Consider the following 18,791-nt stretch of genomic DNA (forward strand, 5'->3'; position numbering starts at 1 on the left):
AAGATAAAGGCCCGCATAATGAGCTGCATAATGAGCCTTTCAGCCAGGTGTGTGACTGAGAGGAAAGAGTTAAAGAAAGAATGTGAGGACAAAATAAATGTATATATTTTCATGTTTGTAGTTTATTTAGAATATATTTAATTATCCCACAAAATAATTTGAGATTCCATTGCAAGTGCAGTTAAACAGTTTATTAGGAACAATAAAGCTGATTTTTAACATCATTTCTCCAGTCACACGATCCTTCAGAAACCCTTATAATATTCTGATTTTCTACTCAAACAAACAAAACCAAAACAAACAAAAAAAAAAACATTTATTGTTATTATTGTTATTATTATTATTAATGTTGAAAAGAGCTGAGAAAATTTTTTTTTTTTTCAGTTTTTTTTTTGATAAATTGAAAGAACAACAAGACTGGATGCTGAAAATTTAGATTTATCACAGGAATTAATTAAAGTGTAAAATATATATTCAAATAGAAAGCAGTTATTTTAAATAGTGGAAATATTGAACAATATTACAGCTTTAGCAAATTGGTAGTGACTGGTATTGTGTAATGTTAAAATATATAAATAAACATCACATAACTAGCATTTCCAAAGTGTTTATTGTTTATGTGCTCTCAAATAAACTAAATGATAACTGCATTATTAACATCATTGTGATGGTCACTGATACTAGTAGTACAGTAGAACATTGAGATGATGTAAATGAAACTTCATAATGTTTCACTTGATTATACATTTAGTCAGGAATTATAGTTTGGAACAAGTCTAACTAATAAAATGTGTACACGTTATGTGAAACCTAATACAAGTATATAAATAAAAAATAAAAAAATCTTCAAAGTGCTTCATTCTTTTTTCTGAGGAAATCCAAAACTCAAATATTGGGGTGAATTATGTCTTATTCCTCTCAGCGCGAAGCAAACAGTAAAATAAAAAAAATAAAAAAATTAATAAAAAAATAAAAAATTGAAAAGTCTCGCTGCTTTGTTTTCTGTATGGGCGTTTATAAGCCGCAAGCTTCACGTGGAACATTAAAATATCAATACCGCGTTCAGCGCGTGGGCGTGGTTGCATTAGATATAATGAAAGGAGACGTGGAAGACGGACATCGCGTTGTTTTCATATGGATTACTTTATCACAGAATATTTGTTTTCGGCAGCACTTGTTTAGTTTAAAAGTAGACATGTCAAGCTTCCTATAGATATCTCTCTCATGTCATTTTGTTGAGTATTCACTGAGTTACAGTTCATTTTAATGACGCGTTTCTAAATGAATATCACGCAGAACCAAGGCGGCAGACAGCACACCTTGTTTGTTTTCTTTATTTTATAAGTGCACAAAGTTTTGTTTTTATTATGTGTGGATACAAATAAAAGTAGACGCTTTAAAGATTTGATTGATGTATTGCTCTTATCTGTACGATCAAAACTGAAAGTGTAATTTAAGTTCTTTTCGGGGTTATCAGGAGAAAATGCCTCAACGCGTATAAGCGGGGATCGACTCCAGAGGGTTAACATCAACTGTGAACATGGGGAGATTTTCTTAGCACTGTGTTTTTAAATCTATTCAGCAAATTTTGTGCAAATATTTTAACAGAATGAATGAATGCAACTGATTCTGTCTGGATCTAGAGTTTAGTACAGGATAAAATATATTAAAAATAAAATAAACAATGCAAATAATAATAATGGTACAAATATGCACACTTAAAATATTTATTTGGCCATATATCATAGACTGACATTTTCCTTAGGCTCTGTCTGCCATCTACTTGGAACAATTTTCAACTGAACTTGTAACAATGCATTCTGGGAGTAGCTCATTCTCTAAAATGTATGTAGTATTGCCTAGAATTTGACAGAATGCCTACGATTCCCAAAACCGCTGTCTAATGAAGCTGCTCACTAGGTTTTGGGTTATAGCCAGGGAATCTCATAAAATGTGAAGTCTGCCAAGTAACCAGAAGCTGAACTTCACACAAAGATAAGTGTTCTAAAGTAATTAAATTAAAGGTGCTGTAAGCAGTTTTGGAATAGCATGCACACATTTTTCCTACAACCTGACAGATATCACTAAAATAGGTGTCCTGAGAAATCACACCCGTCTCTGTGACAGCTCTAGGCTTTGTAAACAGCAGGAAGAGTCAGATGAGCGGCCCACAGTTTTACCTTTTTTTTTTTAAGCCAATCTGAAATGTTCTCTGTCTGTGAATCCTGCAGTATATTCTGAAAAAAGCTTACTATGCACCTTAAATGGTTCCTTACATACTCAGAGAGAGAAAACGACTGGGAAAGGTACCATAAAATTAATTGGGAAACCTCAGTTTTGGAGATTTTAGATGGCTTACACTGTAAAAATGATTTTTCAAAGTTGTAAATACAACAAAGATTATTGAAGTATGCTTTACTATTCCAGTAATTCTACTACAGAGTCTACTTTCATTTGTAATTCAGCACATTAGTTGCCATTTCTTCCTAATTATTTGTAAAGTTTTAGTGTTATTTAAAAGCAATTTGTGAAAAAAAAACAAACAAAAAAAAAACTTTTTTAATTTGAATTATTATCATTATTATTATTATTATTATTATTATTATTATTATTATTATTATTATTATTATTATTATTCTTTTTAAACAGCAAATCCTACACCAATTGTGGGGGTGTGTGTGTTTACGGTGTGTGTCTGTGTGTGTATACATACTACCGGTCAAAAGTTTGAGATCATTAAGACTTGTAAGGTTTTTTTTTTAAAGAAGTCTCTTATGCTCATCAAGGCTGCATTTATTTGATCAATCAAACGACCAGAAAAAAAAAAAAAAAAAAAAAAAAAAAAAAAAAAAAACTATTCTTGCAAAATGTTATTACAACATAAAATAATGGTTTCTATTTTAAAATCATTTAAAAGATAATTTATTTCGGTGATCAAAGCGAATTTCCATCGAAGCCATTACTCCAGTATAACAGTGTCACATTGATCTTAAAGACATCATTCTAAAATGTGAGGTTATTATTAGAATTATCAATGTTGGCAACAGTTGTGCTGCCAAATATTTTTGTGGAAACTACACTACTTTTTTCAGCATTATCTGATGAATAAAAAGTTAAAAAAAAAAAGAACAGCATTTATTCAAAACATAAATCTTTTCTAACAATATAAATCTTTGCTATCACTTGCACATGCTGAATAAAAGTTTTCATTTCTTTCAAAAAAAGAATAAAAATGTACAAACTTTTGAACTGTAGTGTATATTATTAGAAAAGATTTCTATTTTAAATTAATGCTCTTCTTTTTAACTTTTTATTCATCAAAGGATCCAGAAAAAAAGTATCACAGATTCCAAAAAAAATTAAGCAGCATAATATATATTATATATATATATAGATATATATAGGTTGCTATATATATATATATAATATATATATATAATATTATATATATATATATGTACTATGAAGAATGAAGAAACAATCCAGGGCATTATCCAAATTTTTATCCATACATCTGCAGTTAGGGGCCCTTGAAACTCCTTTATTAGAACAGAAATATCTGGTAAAGGAATGAAAATTCACACTGAAGCTGGGCAGTTCCAGAGACCTCAAGCTTTGATGTACTGCTCACTGCAGTACAGATGATTTTTGTTTACTGTTTAGAGGCTTTCGTAAGGAGCCATGGAAGGTAAAAAAAAGAAAAAAAAAAGAAAAAGCTACTCTGAAGAACATGAGTCAATGTGTAAAGCAGAAGTGTGCCAACAACAAGCAGTACAGATCAAGAAAACCTCAAAATGCACTGTGAATGACACAGAAACCATCTCACTGAGAGATACAAGGGAAGCTACTCATTCTGTTTTCAAAAGCCTATGAAATATTCATCATTCAGACTTGGCTAATTCAGGCCATCAAGATCTTTAAGGTGAGTTAGTATGACACAGATTGTCAGAGTCGGCGAGGGAGGGAGTGCGAGCGATGCGAGCAGTCATTTTCAGACTCATTTCATTTGGTAATGCATTAAAAATATGAATTACATTCTATTCCTGGCCTCTGTTGAGGAATTCACACTAGGATCCAAAATCGAGCACTTGGCAAAACAGAGAATAAGAATAACTTTAAATTTCCAATCGCTGGAACTTCACTTGAGCCAAAAAAAAAAAGGACCAGCAAAGTGTTCAATAAAATACTATTTTACTGAATATTTAAAACAAAATATGAATAAAGTGTTACACTGCTTCAGGATTTTATTTCAAAAAGGTAAAATTGTGCCACTAACAGCATCAAACAGAATAATAATAATATAAAATAAATAAATAAATAATAATAACAATAAAAAATTATATATATATTAGGGGTGGGCAATATGGAAAAAATATCATATGATGATTTTTTTTTTTTTTTTTTTTTGAGATGTCACGATTCACGATTTTATCACGATTATGTGTCATGTTGGTTTTTCTATTTTGCAAGTTGTCTGAGCAGTACAGCCAAACTAATTTCCCTATTATAAAGACAAAGCCTTTCAAGGTAACAAAAAAAAAATATATATATAATACAAAAAAAAAAAAAAAGTCAGATATTTAGGCCAAAGGCGGTGAAGATAAAAATCTTTGTTCTTATTTTTAATAACAAAGATAAAAGAATTACAAAGATACACATTACAACTACAGATAATATACAAATAAAACAAACAGTGCTTTATTTTCAGGTACAATAGGTGTATTTAGCAGGATCATTCAAGAAATTGAATGAACAAATATAAAAATAAAACACTATATAAACTGATTCCTAAAGCAACTGTATTCAATTTCCTCAGTCAAGAGCAGCCAGTGAATTTTCTCTTTGTGTTTTGTTGTTTTATTAACGTTAAAGGAATAGTTCACCCAAAAATAAAAATTCTGTCAGCTGTCTGTCAATTCTGTCATAGTGTTTTATTTTTATACCACCATTTACTCACTCAGAAGTTGTTTTAAACCTGAATGAGTTTCTTTCTTCTGCTGAACATATACGCTAATCTGAGAAACATGGAAAACCAAACAGTTTCTGGTCCACAGTGACTTCCATGGTATTTTTTGCTACTATCAAAGTCAATGTGGACCAGCAACTGTTTGATTACCCACATTTTTCAAAATATCTTCTTTTGTGTTCAGCACAAGAAAGAAACTAATACAGGTTTGGGACAACGTGACAGTGAGTAAACAATGACAGAAATGAAATTTTAGGGTGAACTATCCCTTTAACGACAGTCAACTGCATGTTTTGCAATAGGCCTACTGCCCCTTTAAGACCTGCATGTATCTGATATACAGGCACGCATACATTTTTCTCTCAACTGTTTACTTTCATTTTAGACATAACCTACGTTAAGCATTTTAGACATAACCTACATGTAAACCTTGTGTGCTTGTGTGTTTTGACAGTATTAGCGCAAAAGATAACTTAGTTCAATAATCAGGTGTTGTTTGACAGGCTTTAGTGCGCGCGCTTCGGATGTATGCTCAAAAAAACCACAGCGCTCAGAAAAACCACAGTTCAGACCAGCGCGCGAACAAAACATTTAAAAGCACTTGCAAATAATGAGAGTGTAACTCCTGTGAGAGTAACTCTACTGCTGAGTTAACACTGATGTGAATGCATGTGGCGTTGTACAGTATATGACAGAGGCTCCAGAACTGCAACTGATAGAATATGCACTGTAGCGTGGGACTACAATATTTCTTTAAAAGCAGATCGTGGAGGCATTTTAATCGTCCATGACCAAAAATAGTTGTTAATCGCACACTCTCTAATATATATATATAATATATATATTATATATATATATATATATATATATATATATATATATACACAAACCACACAAAAAATATATAGTATCTATATATATATGCTAAATACTATATATTAGAATATTATATATTATTTTTATATATATAAACACACACTGATGCCTGATACCATGGTGCAATACTGATTAACAGTATTTTTATATAATGATATTCATACCAGTTTTGATTGCCCCCCCCCCAAAAAAAACATTTAAAAGTAAAATCAGCCATTTTAAAAGGTGCAAGGCAATTTAGCCATCTCAACATTACACAATGCACAGTATGCAAAAATGGATTTTACATTTGAGATCTGCTAAAAATTATGATTACCATATTAAATTATTAGTCTTGATAAAAATGACTTTAGTGCAAAATGAGACAAATATTAAAAAAGAAAGTGAAAGTGAAAAAGTGAAAGTGACGTGACATACAGACAAGTATGGTGAACCATACTCAGAATTTGTGCTCTGCATTTAACCCATCCGAAGTGCACACACACAGCAGTGAACACACACACCGTGAACACACACCAGAATTAAATATCCAAAATTGGATGACACCAACAAATTAAAAATAAATAAATATTATATCTATGATATCACCAATATGCTACAAATTTATTGTGCATTCCTAGTGTTTGTACTTCTCCAGGAAGGAATAAACTGGAATATTTTTATTTCAACTACACATCACCTATAAAATTTCCTTTGACAAGTTCAAGTCAGAAAAGTTTCTGTGAGTATGTTCCGTCTGAAGTCAACCTTCTGCACAAAACAAGACTTCTTGAAGTCCTCCATCCACAGAGCGAGCACTTTCAAGCAAGCTCACGGCCCTGACAGCACGGCTTTCAGAGCTTCTGGCCAAACATGAATGAAATGGCCCAGTGATTTTTTGGTGGGTGTGTGAGAGGGTTTTTTGGAAGGTGTAAGAGTAGGGTACGACGCCATGACCACAATAGCAGTAAGGTGTATGTGCATGAGTTTACGCATTGGAAATGTCACATCTTGAAGACTTCAGAAGGGCACACATCACCTTTCATTTCAAAGACAGATGAGCTCAGTTCACTTCCCTTTGAATAACAGTGCTCAGCCTGCTCAGTTTGAATATATACAAAGGAAAGTCATCCAAAGTTTTTGAGTAAGAGCTAAAAACCTGATAAACTTTTGCATCAACTGCAAACGCTTATGAAAGAAGCGGTTTAGGTTAAATGTCTCACATTTGATTTCGTAAACGTGGTCAGGGAAAGGATAAAAGGAGATTGTAACTGTTGCCCTGGCATTATTTTCTTTGGATCTTTTACTTGGGACTCTAATCTTCCTTTCTCAATTATTAATAATGTATCTTATCATTACCAGTGTTTAAAACAGTTTTTGCTGCTTAACAATTTTGTGGAAACAATCAACAAAGACCATTTTTTATTTGCCTCAATTTTGTATCTGACCGTAAAATGTCTTTACAGTCACCTTTGATCGCTTTAATATGTTCTTAAAGAATAAAAGCTTTAAAGGGCAAAAATATGTCACTAAATCATTCTGTTCAACCAAACTATTGAATGGGCATGTTTCCACAAAAATATAATAAGCAAAAAGTTTTCAACATTCAACATTTTGAACACACATAAAAAGTGAAAAAAGTGACAATACAGCCAAGTATGGCTGAACCATAATCGAATTCAGTGAACACACACCGTGAATACACACAAGGCAGTGGCAGCCTAATGCTGCCCTAAAAGCAATGGGGAATCGGCCCGTTGATGCAAGTCCGACACTCTAACCGTTAGGCCACGACTTGCCCCCATAGTACACAAAGTGTAGGTTTTGAGCTCAAGGGCTACCTCAGTCGTGGTATTGCCGCCCCAAGGCTCGAAAAAACCTTATGTGTTAGGGAGTCAGAATCTCTAACCACTAGGCCACAACTTCCCCAATAGACTCTCTAACCACTAGGCCACAACTTCCCCAATACTTCTATTATTGTATTTTTGGTATATTTTCATATGGGTTTGAGTTTTTATTTTTGGCCAATGTGTTTGAGGCGGGACTTTTATTTTGATGGAGTTGATGAGGGCAGAGTGTTAGCATTCTGTGTTTTGTTTGCCATCGTTGTTAACAGTTATGTCTAATATGGACACAAGTCTGTCTAATAATCAGCTGGAACTGTTAAACAAAAAGGATTCTTATATACAAAAAGTATTATAACTATTGCTTTTATATCATTAGTAATAGAAAGGCAAACATTATAATACTTTCTCGTTTGCCGTCAGCATTAAGCAAATACACATTTATATAATTTAAACAAATCTTTTAATGGCTAATGAACATTTAATTTCACAAACCTTGCAAACTTACTCGAATCCAGCTGTGAGATCTTGTGAAGTGTGCATTTTTATCCAGCATGATGGCGTGTGTTCTGTGCGAAGGTCGGTATGTGTTAATTGAATGCTTTAAACTTTAAACCCGTGATTTTAAATTATGCTACGCTTTATGCATTTGCCCACTGTCATATTCATGTCATTTTCTCTGTGTGCTTTATGTAAAATGAGTGTTACCCTGGCTTTATTTGAAAAATATGATTCCCAGTGCACACAAACTTTCCAGAATACTGAGTGCCCTGTTGGTTACAGTGTTTACTTCCCTTTTAATTATATTTTTATTAAATATTTATTTATTTGTGAAAATACTTTGTCATCTAAAGTATAAGTATGTTTATTTTACACATTTATTTTTTTAATCCATTGTCAAATGATTTAAAAATTTCTTAAAATAATAAAAATAAAAAAAAAAAAAAAAAAAAAAAAAAAAAAAAAAGCATCAGCTGTCAAAAAACCAATATCGATCGACCACTAATAATGATTAAGATGTGCACACAGACCCCCCACATTTGAGGTGTAAAGAAACTTCATTCATTTTTACTTGATGGTTACAGGAAATGACAACGTTTGCACTTTTCTTGAAAAAGGTAAGAGATTTTTTGAAAACCATATGCAACATACAAACTGGCAAATTTGTTTTAAAATAGATTGTTCAGTTTCTTTGTTCCAAAAATTCTTATACGTCACTGACATTTATATATTGCTTTGAATGATAAATGATATTCTCTAAATGTGGAGTAATAGTCATAAATAAAGACAGAGTGGTATGTTCATTTATAGGCAGGTTATGTAGTAACATCACTGTTCTGTTCAAATCAGTGGAAACTCAGTGAAAAAACAAAAAGCAAAAAATTACTTCAAGCATCAATAAAGCGCTAAAATAATCATGGGTTGCTGCTGCAAATCCTGCCGCAGTTATCTCCTCTTGCCCTTGCTTTCACTGTTTGCTCAGCTAGCAAAATCAATATCTGAAAGCAACTCAGGGTGTCCTCCAATCATAACCTGACTAAAACTGAGGCCTTCACCAATGAAAATAAGCCATCAAAAGTAGTTGAACATCTCTTTAATGGAAGAAACATTCAATAGTGCACATTAAGCAATATCCTAGTCTTACTGACTTGTGACTGGCCTAACAAGTGAGTGTTTCTTTGGTGCCTCTGAGCTAACGTACACATCAACACGCATCAGTGACGAGGTTGGTGTTGTCAGAAAGAATCCAATGACACGTCCCCAGTGAGTAACACATAAAATAAAGCATGAGAACTGACTATCGGCAATGCTTACAATCTGTGTAATATCCAAATCAGTCAAGTAGAATAAAGGGACAGTCAGCTGTTGAAAGCAATTCATCTGTACTGTAGAGATGGAAGGAAACTGACATTTACTAAAGTGGCCGTCTGTTGTCAACAGGAAGCATATAATGGCTTATTCCAATTACCATGCCAGAAATTCAAAATAATTAAGGTCAGTAACACATCTGAGGTTCCTGGCTGTGCTAAAGATTCATCCTCTTTCATGCTCAGGGTCTTTCCATGGCTTGGTGCTAAAAATCGAGCCATCTACACCTAGAAAAACCTAAATGTGAAGCAACTGCCTTCAGAAATGTCAGTTTATATACTGCATACAAGCTGGCATATTTTCATAGCGTTCTTCAGTGATAGCATATACTGTGGTAGATGTATTGAAATCATCTTTAATTCTTACCGTTATATATTTTTTTGCTGTCAATTTTAATATTATTATTATTGTGTAGACAAGGTAGAAAGTTCTGGTGTCATTTATTGTGTAATTATTTACTCAACCCAATGTTTTTCCAGTCTTATGAGATTCTTTTCTCAGGGGAAAATAAATCCTGGCTGCTCGTTTCAATTTAATGAAAGTAAATGAGGATTTAACTTTAAAGTTCCAAAATGACTAAAAAGCCACTTTAAAAAAAGTATCATAAAAGTAGTCTAGAACAGTGATTCTCAACTTTGCCCTCCGTTGTCCAACACATTATTAAAAGATATTTAAAGACCTTTTTTATGAACAAAAACTGTGAGTACTACTATATTAAATTAACTAACCACAAATCATTTTGTTATTGTAAAGTTTCCCGAGAACTGTTCTTCAATAAGAAGAACAAAAATAAATATGATTTCAGTTAACATGTTTTCTGGCACTTAGATTTAGCATTTAATTTACATTAATATTTCAGTGGACCCTTGGAAGTTTGCTGATGTCATGCAACCCTTTGTGTGAAGAATAGTCCTTGGGTGCCGTACCAATTTTGATTAAATTAAGTAAAAAAAAAAGTTTGATACACCCACCTGTCTATTAATAGTTTTCTGGTCATTTGTAAACGTTATAATGGTTTAAAGGTGTCAGCTGAATGCTTTTACACAGTACATTCTTTGAATAATTAATTATTACGGGACCATCACTACAACAATACACCTTCAGAAAGACATTGTGTATAATGTGTAAAGTCTTATTCTGTTCTTTGAGTGTTCCAGCCAAAACTGTTGCATCATTTAGATGATTTAAAACATTTCAGATGATTAAAAGCAAGCACAATTTGAGACCCCAGAATTCTGTTCCATTCAAAACAGAATCGGTCTTGTAAGCCTCCACCTACCCACCCACGCATGCCCTAAAACATCATAATTATACAGGGCTTCAGATACTTAAGAAAGCCCATGAGCAGTCTCAGGCATGCTGTTCGAAAGGCTGTTATTTGAAATTTTTTTGCATGTTCTCTTTTGTTTCATAACCAGGAAAAAGAGCAGCGTAAAAATCTCCTTTTATGCTGCATAAATGAAAAATTAATTACACAGGATTTTGCCAAACATTCCTATCGTAAATATATCAAAACCTATTTTTTTGATCTGTAATATGCATTGCTAAGAACTTCATTTGGGAAACTTTAAAGGTGATTTTCTCAGTATTTAGATTTTTTTTTCAACCTCAGATTCCAGATTTTCAAATAGTTGTATCTCGGCCAAATATTGTCCTATCCTAACAAACCACACATCAAAGGAAAGCTTATTTATTCAGCTTTCAGATGATGTATAAATCTCAATTTCAAGAAATGTACCTTTATGGTTTTGTGGTCCAGGGTCACATTTTATCTTATTTTAATTCTTAAGGTGAACAGTGGCTAAGGGGGAGTAAATGATGACAATTTTCATTTTTGAAAAAACAGCTGCACATCCTATTTATGTATCTGACCACATCAGATACTGTTGAGAGTCTCTTTTACCTGATAAGTGTCCCAAAGGCGAATGGTGCAGCGCAGAGGAAGTTCTCTCATGAGCAGGTTGTTCATCCAGCGGAAGGCGAACTGCAAATACTCCACCTCATACTGCTGCATGTGGCGATGTACCGTCTCTGTTAAAGACAAAAACAGTACAACAAATCACCACCCTGACGCCAATCACCCCATTCATCTATCACAGACGATTAAAGCATTATTATATTCTCTTCTGTAAAATTGGGACCAAACAATAAATGACAGCCACTCGACGGACACAACAACAACACAGTCACACAGACAGCAGACACAGTTCACAGATGACAGCCTGCCAGGCGTTAGACATAACAACCTAATAAAGCCTTAAAGAATTTCTCCGTCCATACCATCATGTGCTCGACGCTGTCATGTAAGCATGAGGTAATTACTCAGCTGTCATCCCAAAGTCTGAGCGTGTTATGTTTGAGAGGAAACAGCAGCTTTATTTATGGGTGTCTTTTTAATCAACACGGACACGCTACAGATGGGTAGAGTGTGTAACATGCATGACTGTGTGTCCCTGCAGAAATATAGGCATCTTCTTTCCCCTCCTGACAACGACGGTATTCTTTGACCGTCACATGCATGACAAGTTTTGGTTGGGGGTGGTGGGTGATATAAATATATACAATATTGAAATATAATTTTATTATATAAATCTTACTGCTCCTAAGTTTTTGAATGGTCTGTATATAAAAAGTCATTTCAGAGTAAATGCATAAATACAAATGTATAGAACATGTCATAATAAAGATGAAAATAAAGACAAAATATCAAGCTCTAGCTACAAACATACACCCACCCACCCATGTCGAAGATCAGCTCCCGTCAAACCTCACACTTGTCTTGACAGTGTCATTCTCACATCCAGCTCTCCTGAATAAACAACTTATCCTCATTAACGCTGAATACATCTCACAGCCAAGACACAGAGCCGACAGACTGATGAAACAAACACACCAATTTTGCTTATTAGCGCTACAAATCTAAATTACGCCCATTTTAACCTAATTAAGAGGTCAGTGACAGATTAGGATGGCCATGATGATGAAACCAAAATAACTTCTAGTTTAACATCATGCTACAATTTCCCAAAAGTGCAGTCTATGCATGCAAGGTGTTTAATATGCATTTAATGCTTTGGTCAAACACTAGTTTGAGGACCAATTCTCACTATTAACGATGACTTCTGCCTCAATAAACTACTAATTTGTTGCTTCTTAATAGTTAGTAAGGTAGTTGAGTTTAAGTATTGGGTGGATTAAGGGATCTAGAATGAGGCATTAATATGTGCTTTATAAGTACTAATAAACAGCCAATATGCTAGTAATATGCATGCTGATGTGCGATTAATCTAAATCGAATCACGATTTGAGACGTTGCGATTTGCTTATCACAAAAGCCTGCAATGTGGACACAATATTACTCTATTCCAGAGCATATGAATGACTACCAGCCTTGATTCTGAATTCTGAAAGAGTGGTTCTCTTACTAACTAACAGAGTGAGCGCACCTCCGTTCTCCCCAATCAGCACTGCTCTAGCTAACTGCGTAAACGGCCACCATTAAAAAAACAAAACGAAAAAAACAAAAAACAAACAGAAAGCGGAGAGAGACAGAGTGGGATTATGGCATCTACAGGTCAGATCAATAGTTAGGCAAATTAAAACTAAAGAAAAACGTTATCTAACTTAAGCTTCGAAACGACAAACGACAGAGAACGAACAAAAAAGGTAATTTGCAAGAGCTGCGTCACAAAGCATATCAAGAGCTCACTTGCGTTTAAAACGAATGTAAATTCTAACTGCTTGCTAATTTCACTTGGATGAAATGAAACATTCAGCACATTTTCCACTTGTTCTTAAAATCCCAAATACAACATAAAATATGTAATACTTGAATAATTGACTGAAGAAATACAGTTCTTTATTTATAAAAAAATAAACATCTTTCCAGTGAAATTGAGTAATTAAGTTAATTCTGTAAAAGTAGTTATACCATAATAATCTTGTCTGCTATATATATATATATATATATATATATATATATATATATACTATATATATATATATATATATTAATATATATATAATGGATTTTCAGGGTGTATAATGGGACATTGTATTGGTTTTAATGTAAACTACATAAAATTATGTAATATTTGATGGATTTCTATTGGTGGATGTAAAAAAAAAAATGGCAGTGAACATGGCAGATATGGCAGATGGCAACCAATAGAGCAACAGTAATTCCTATTAGAATAATGCCAAAAACAAAAAGGAATTTTGTAATGGTTTAATGGAAGCTAAGAATTATTATTATTTTATTTTTCTTAGCAGGGTAATGATACTCATACTGTGCTGCACATTACTGACAATTTTGAGCTGAACCTTGTCTTTGCAAATTTAAAATCACAAATCAAATCGCAATCGCAATATGTAAAAAAAAAAATCACAATTAGATATTTTCCCCATATCGCACAGCCCTACTGATAAGCAACTAGTTAATAGTGAGAATTGGACCTTAGAATAAACTTACCAGTGATTTAATATGCATTTGACTTTTTAAATCCACTTTCATCAAACATGCACACACACACACACACACACATTAATATGCATTTGACTTTTTAAATCCACTTTCATCAAACATGCACACACACACATTTAAATACACTTTCATCAAACATGCACACACACACACACACACACACATAGATCCCACAAACAGTACACATTTCTTTTCATACTTTTTACACCTTCAATGCAGCAAAGCACACGCAAGTTTTGAGGGGGATGGGGGACAGGCAGAGGTCAGAGTTCACAGAAAGACAAGTGAGCTGTTTGCCACGATTCTGCTGAGCAATGGACTTCTGCCCCCACCTATCCATCCCATAATTACATCTCCACTGACCCTCTGTCTCACCCTCGCTGCATTTCCATCCAAAACCCGCTCAGACACCTTCTGTGCGATCTCAACAACCATATCTGTATTTGACTTATACAAGAACAGCCAGGGTTATTGTCATTAACTAAAACTAAAACCATTAAACACATTTTTTGTTACTTGAAATAAAATAAAATAATAAAACAAAAACCTTAAAATTGTTTTATTTCAGGTAGTTGACAAATGCACCATTTCTTTCTCTCTTTTTTTTTAAAGACGAACAAACAAACATAATTATAAATTATATACATCATTTTATATATATATATATATATATATATATGTATATATATATATAAATATATAAAAGTTGCAAATATCAAATTTGACACACAAAAACAAAAACAAAAAATAATAAAATAAATTTAATAAGTCAAATGCCCCAAGTCCAATAGGAACAATGTTTAGAGTTTAATTTGCACTGCTTTTAATCTGACATTATTTCACATCTTCAGTGAAGGGGTTGATTCATGCAAAGCAAAAGGAAATCAGGCAATAATGCAAAGATTTATCTGAGACCAAGGCAGCACAAAACAGTGACCAAACTGCTATTTTCATTCATTTCTTGTTTTTTTTTTTTTTTTCTCTGGTTTTCAAATTACATTGTGTTCAGCAGAATTCAGGGTGTATCTGACATTTTCACTTATGTTCTGGGCCCTAAAATGTGTTAAAAGTGACTTAAAAGTTAACAGTGCTGTTGGAATTTATTCAAATGTCATCTATCTCAATATTTGCCTCAATTGGGCTTTTGACTCACCATGAATAGGATGATAAAAAATGGTGTTTGACCTCAATAATATATGGACCACCTTGTATAAATATTTAATTTATTAATATAAATGATATAATTTAATCATGTAGTAATTTATAATAATATAAATCAAATATGTGCATTCACTATTAATATAATCATTTAAAAAATTTATTAAAACAAATTAAACTGCTATTTAAAAAACATACACACACACATCAAAAGAAGAAATGACAACAAAAAAAAAAGGAATCAAATAGCTTTGTTTTATACAAGTTGAAGTTCTTCTGTTGGGATCAGAAAAGCAAATTTGATAGCAGCATTGAAAGCAGCATTTGTAAATACCCCCCCCACCACCACCACCAAAATAAAATTTCCATCAAAATTTACAAGTTATCAGCATTTTTTTCTAATTTTCTAAGGAGCCTTTGTACTGCCCCACCTGAAATATTAATGCGTGCTTTCTAACCTTATATGATTTGTGTGCAAAAGCCCACATTGTGTCCTCATTTACATAAATAAATTCACCTTGAGCAATTTGCATGCTGATGAACCTCAATGTATTCACACAGAACAGGCGAGATAAGAGGAAACAGTGTTCACGTTCCGGGGCGCTTCTGACGAACAGAATTGTTTTAGCGTTAAACAACTCTTATGGGTTATCGTCTAATACGACTGCTAATTACTACAAGCCCTCGAACGAACTGAAAGCGTACTGTGACAATAGTGTGTTTGGTTTCCTAATGAGAGTGGAGTGTGAGCTTTAAAGAGACATGAAGCAAGTGCACGAGAGAGCGAGAGAGAATTACTACAAGCCCTCGAACGAACTGAAAGCATATTCAACAGAGACCAAAAAAAAAAATATTGTTATATAGATATTATAATATATAAAATATATATATATATATATATTATAATATTAAAATATATATATATATATATATTATAATATAATCATAATAAATTATTAGTTATATATATATTTTATATATATATTTTTAGTGTCCTTATTATGCCATTTCCAATATTCATGCAGTGATGTAGCTGTATGTGAATGTAAACGATCTGCAAAGTTGTTAAGGTTATTGTGTACAATAATAAAGAACCAACTCTTTACAGCCTAGACGAGTCGTTAGTATGGCTACACGTCATGGGGGTAACACATATGCATAATGCGCGCCTTTGTTCGACATTTGCCGTCCGCAAACAACTTGATCCCGCCCACAAACTCATCATTCTACTGACGACTGCTTCTCTAATCACAGGGAGTTCAACACGGGATTCACAAAACGCTTGCTGTTGAAATATGGATCAGTATCCTGTTTATTTGGACCCGCTGCTCCACTGAATCACAAGTATGATAAACAATAGATGTTTATATTTTCTATAAAGCGTTCAAAATACAGAACTGTTGAAATAGCGTATCGTTTCTGACAACGCTGTACATCGTAGACCAATCACAACAGACTACAGCCATCTGACCAATCAGAGCAAAGCAGGCTCACGGAAAGGAAGGGTTTAGAGAGACTGAATCTTTGAACTGCTTCGAATGAATCGTTTGAGAATCGCTGGAAAATGAGGTGATATTAAATGCATATTATGAGAAAAATGAAAGCAAAATGAGGTGATAAAAGCGGTAATCCTATTGTAAGAGAATCCTAAAACAATATTAGGAACCATAAAAATGGCATAATGGGGACACTTTAATGTAATTTATTCTTGTGGCGGCAAAGCTGAATTTTCAGCAACCACTTCAGTCTTCAGTGTCACGTGATCCTTCAGAAATCACTCCTGGATATGCTGATTTGGTGATCAATTCTTACTATTGCCATCATTGTTGAAAAAAAGAGTTTTTGCTGCTTAATAATTTTTGATGGTTTTTTGATCTGTTATGTTTCATTTTTGAATTGAATTAGTGATCCTGAAATAGAAACCTTTTTTAACATTAGAATGAAAAAAAGAGTTTTTGGTAATGCATCCCTGCTGCTTATATATTTTTTTTTTTTTTTATATATATTAGATATATATATATATATATATACATTGATTTTCTATATAAAATTTCTTTTGTCAACATTGATAATTGTAAGTAATGGCTCTTGAGCACCAAGGTGACATTTTTTTCTTTCTTTCAAAATAATAAAATCTTTTATTTAAAACTTTTCATGTGGAATATAATTATACTGTGCATAATGCATTCTGTATGGTTTGGTTGAGTGAGGCCAGGTGGTTGCTGAGGTTTTTTTTTTTTTCTTTCTCTTCTTCTTCAGCATGCTTTGCTGATGGGATCTTCCCATAACATGGGAGAAATGTACAGTAAGTGAAGTCGACCTCAGTGAATAATGGATTCACAGATATCGTTGCCCTTCTCTTTCCATATACTCAATTTCTCAACTTCATATAAGGGAACTTCCTGCCTATATTCTCCATCCTCATTTATCTAGCTGTGATCGGTGTATTAATTTCAATTGTGAGCACACACTTATTTCCAAGCCAGTTTCAAGACATTGAAAAATGAAGGTGCTGTTTGAGAACAATGATACTTCAGCAGATCGGCATGTTGGGTATGGTAATTGATCACAGAACTCGTGCATGGGTAACATCTTACTACTTTACTGTCCTGTAAAGTGTAATTTATGTAGTGTTTAGGTTTTATATATATATATATATATATATTATATATATATATATATATATATGTAATATATTATATATATATGTTATAGATGGTAATCTATTACAAAGTACTGGTTGTTATGAACTTCATCTATCACAAAGTACTGATATTTATATATAAAAAATAAAATCTATATTCAATTTGAAAGTTAATTAATCTTTAACAATTATATTATCACTTCTAATAGGTGTACATAATAAATACATTAATCAATTACCTTTAGACAAAAAAATAAATATAACAATAATAATAATAATAATAATAATAATAATAATAATAATAATAATAATAAAGAGGCTGAGGTGTTTCACCACAGCATGTAATTATGAGAACAGGAAGTGGAAATGGCCATATCTTGAAGGTGGTTATGGTGTGAAAATCCAATAAAAAGCACTTGTGGCTCTTTTGAAAAGCAGGCAGATAATTAAACCCTAGGATCACTCTACAGTGAAGAAATTGGCAGGCCGCTTAGTACCTGCTGGTGACTGAAATGTAAAAGAAATCAATGTAGCTGTTTGAAAAGCTTGATCTGTCACAATGACTTCACAGAAACAGAGATTTTATTTTTTGACTGAGAGCAAGAACAGTGAACCAAGTGCGAAATACAGCGAGACATAAAGAGGTCTTCATAGTAAAATTCAACACTGCACTACAGGCAAAGGCTTGACAAAAATGAAGCATGACAAAATGCATGGGGTTACGCATGAAAGTACATCTGCACACAAAAAAGTTATAATCTCAGGTTTTCAGTCTGCAGTGTTGTTATAAGTTGTGAGCAAAAGTTTTGTTGCTTTTTGGATTACCAATCTCAGGTTTTCAGTCTGCAGTGTTGTTCTCAATGATATATATTTCCATGATAATAAAACCAAAGGTCTATCTATATGCTGACATTCATAATTATATATTATATATATATATATTATATATACACACATGTGCACGTACCAGTA

At 33.0% G+C, this 18,791-nt stretch overlaps 1 protein-coding gene across 2 annotated transcripts in view; it reads right to left on the reverse strand.

Moving 5' to 3' along the window:
* tbc1d22a (TBC1 domain family, member 22a) overlaps positions 1-18,791 on the reverse strand; it is a 131,804-nt gene that overhangs the window by 31,289 nt on the left and 81,724 nt on the right. For both annotated transcript variants that reach the window (XM_042744686.1, XM_042744678.1), the window contains exon 11: positions 11,438-11,565. In XM_042744686.1, the coding sequence (XP_042600620.1) occupies positions 11,438-11,565 (128 nt within the window). The remainder of the gene's footprint in view (positions 1-11,437; positions 11,566-18,791) is intronic.

The sequence above is a fragment of the Cyprinus carpio genome, chromosome A4 (assembly GCF_018340385.1).
Source record: "Cyprinus carpio isolate SPL01 chromosome A4, ASM1834038v1, whole genome shotgun sequence".
NCBI lineage: Eukaryota > Metazoa > Chordata > Actinopteri > Cypriniformes > Cyprinidae > Cyprinus > Cyprinus carpio.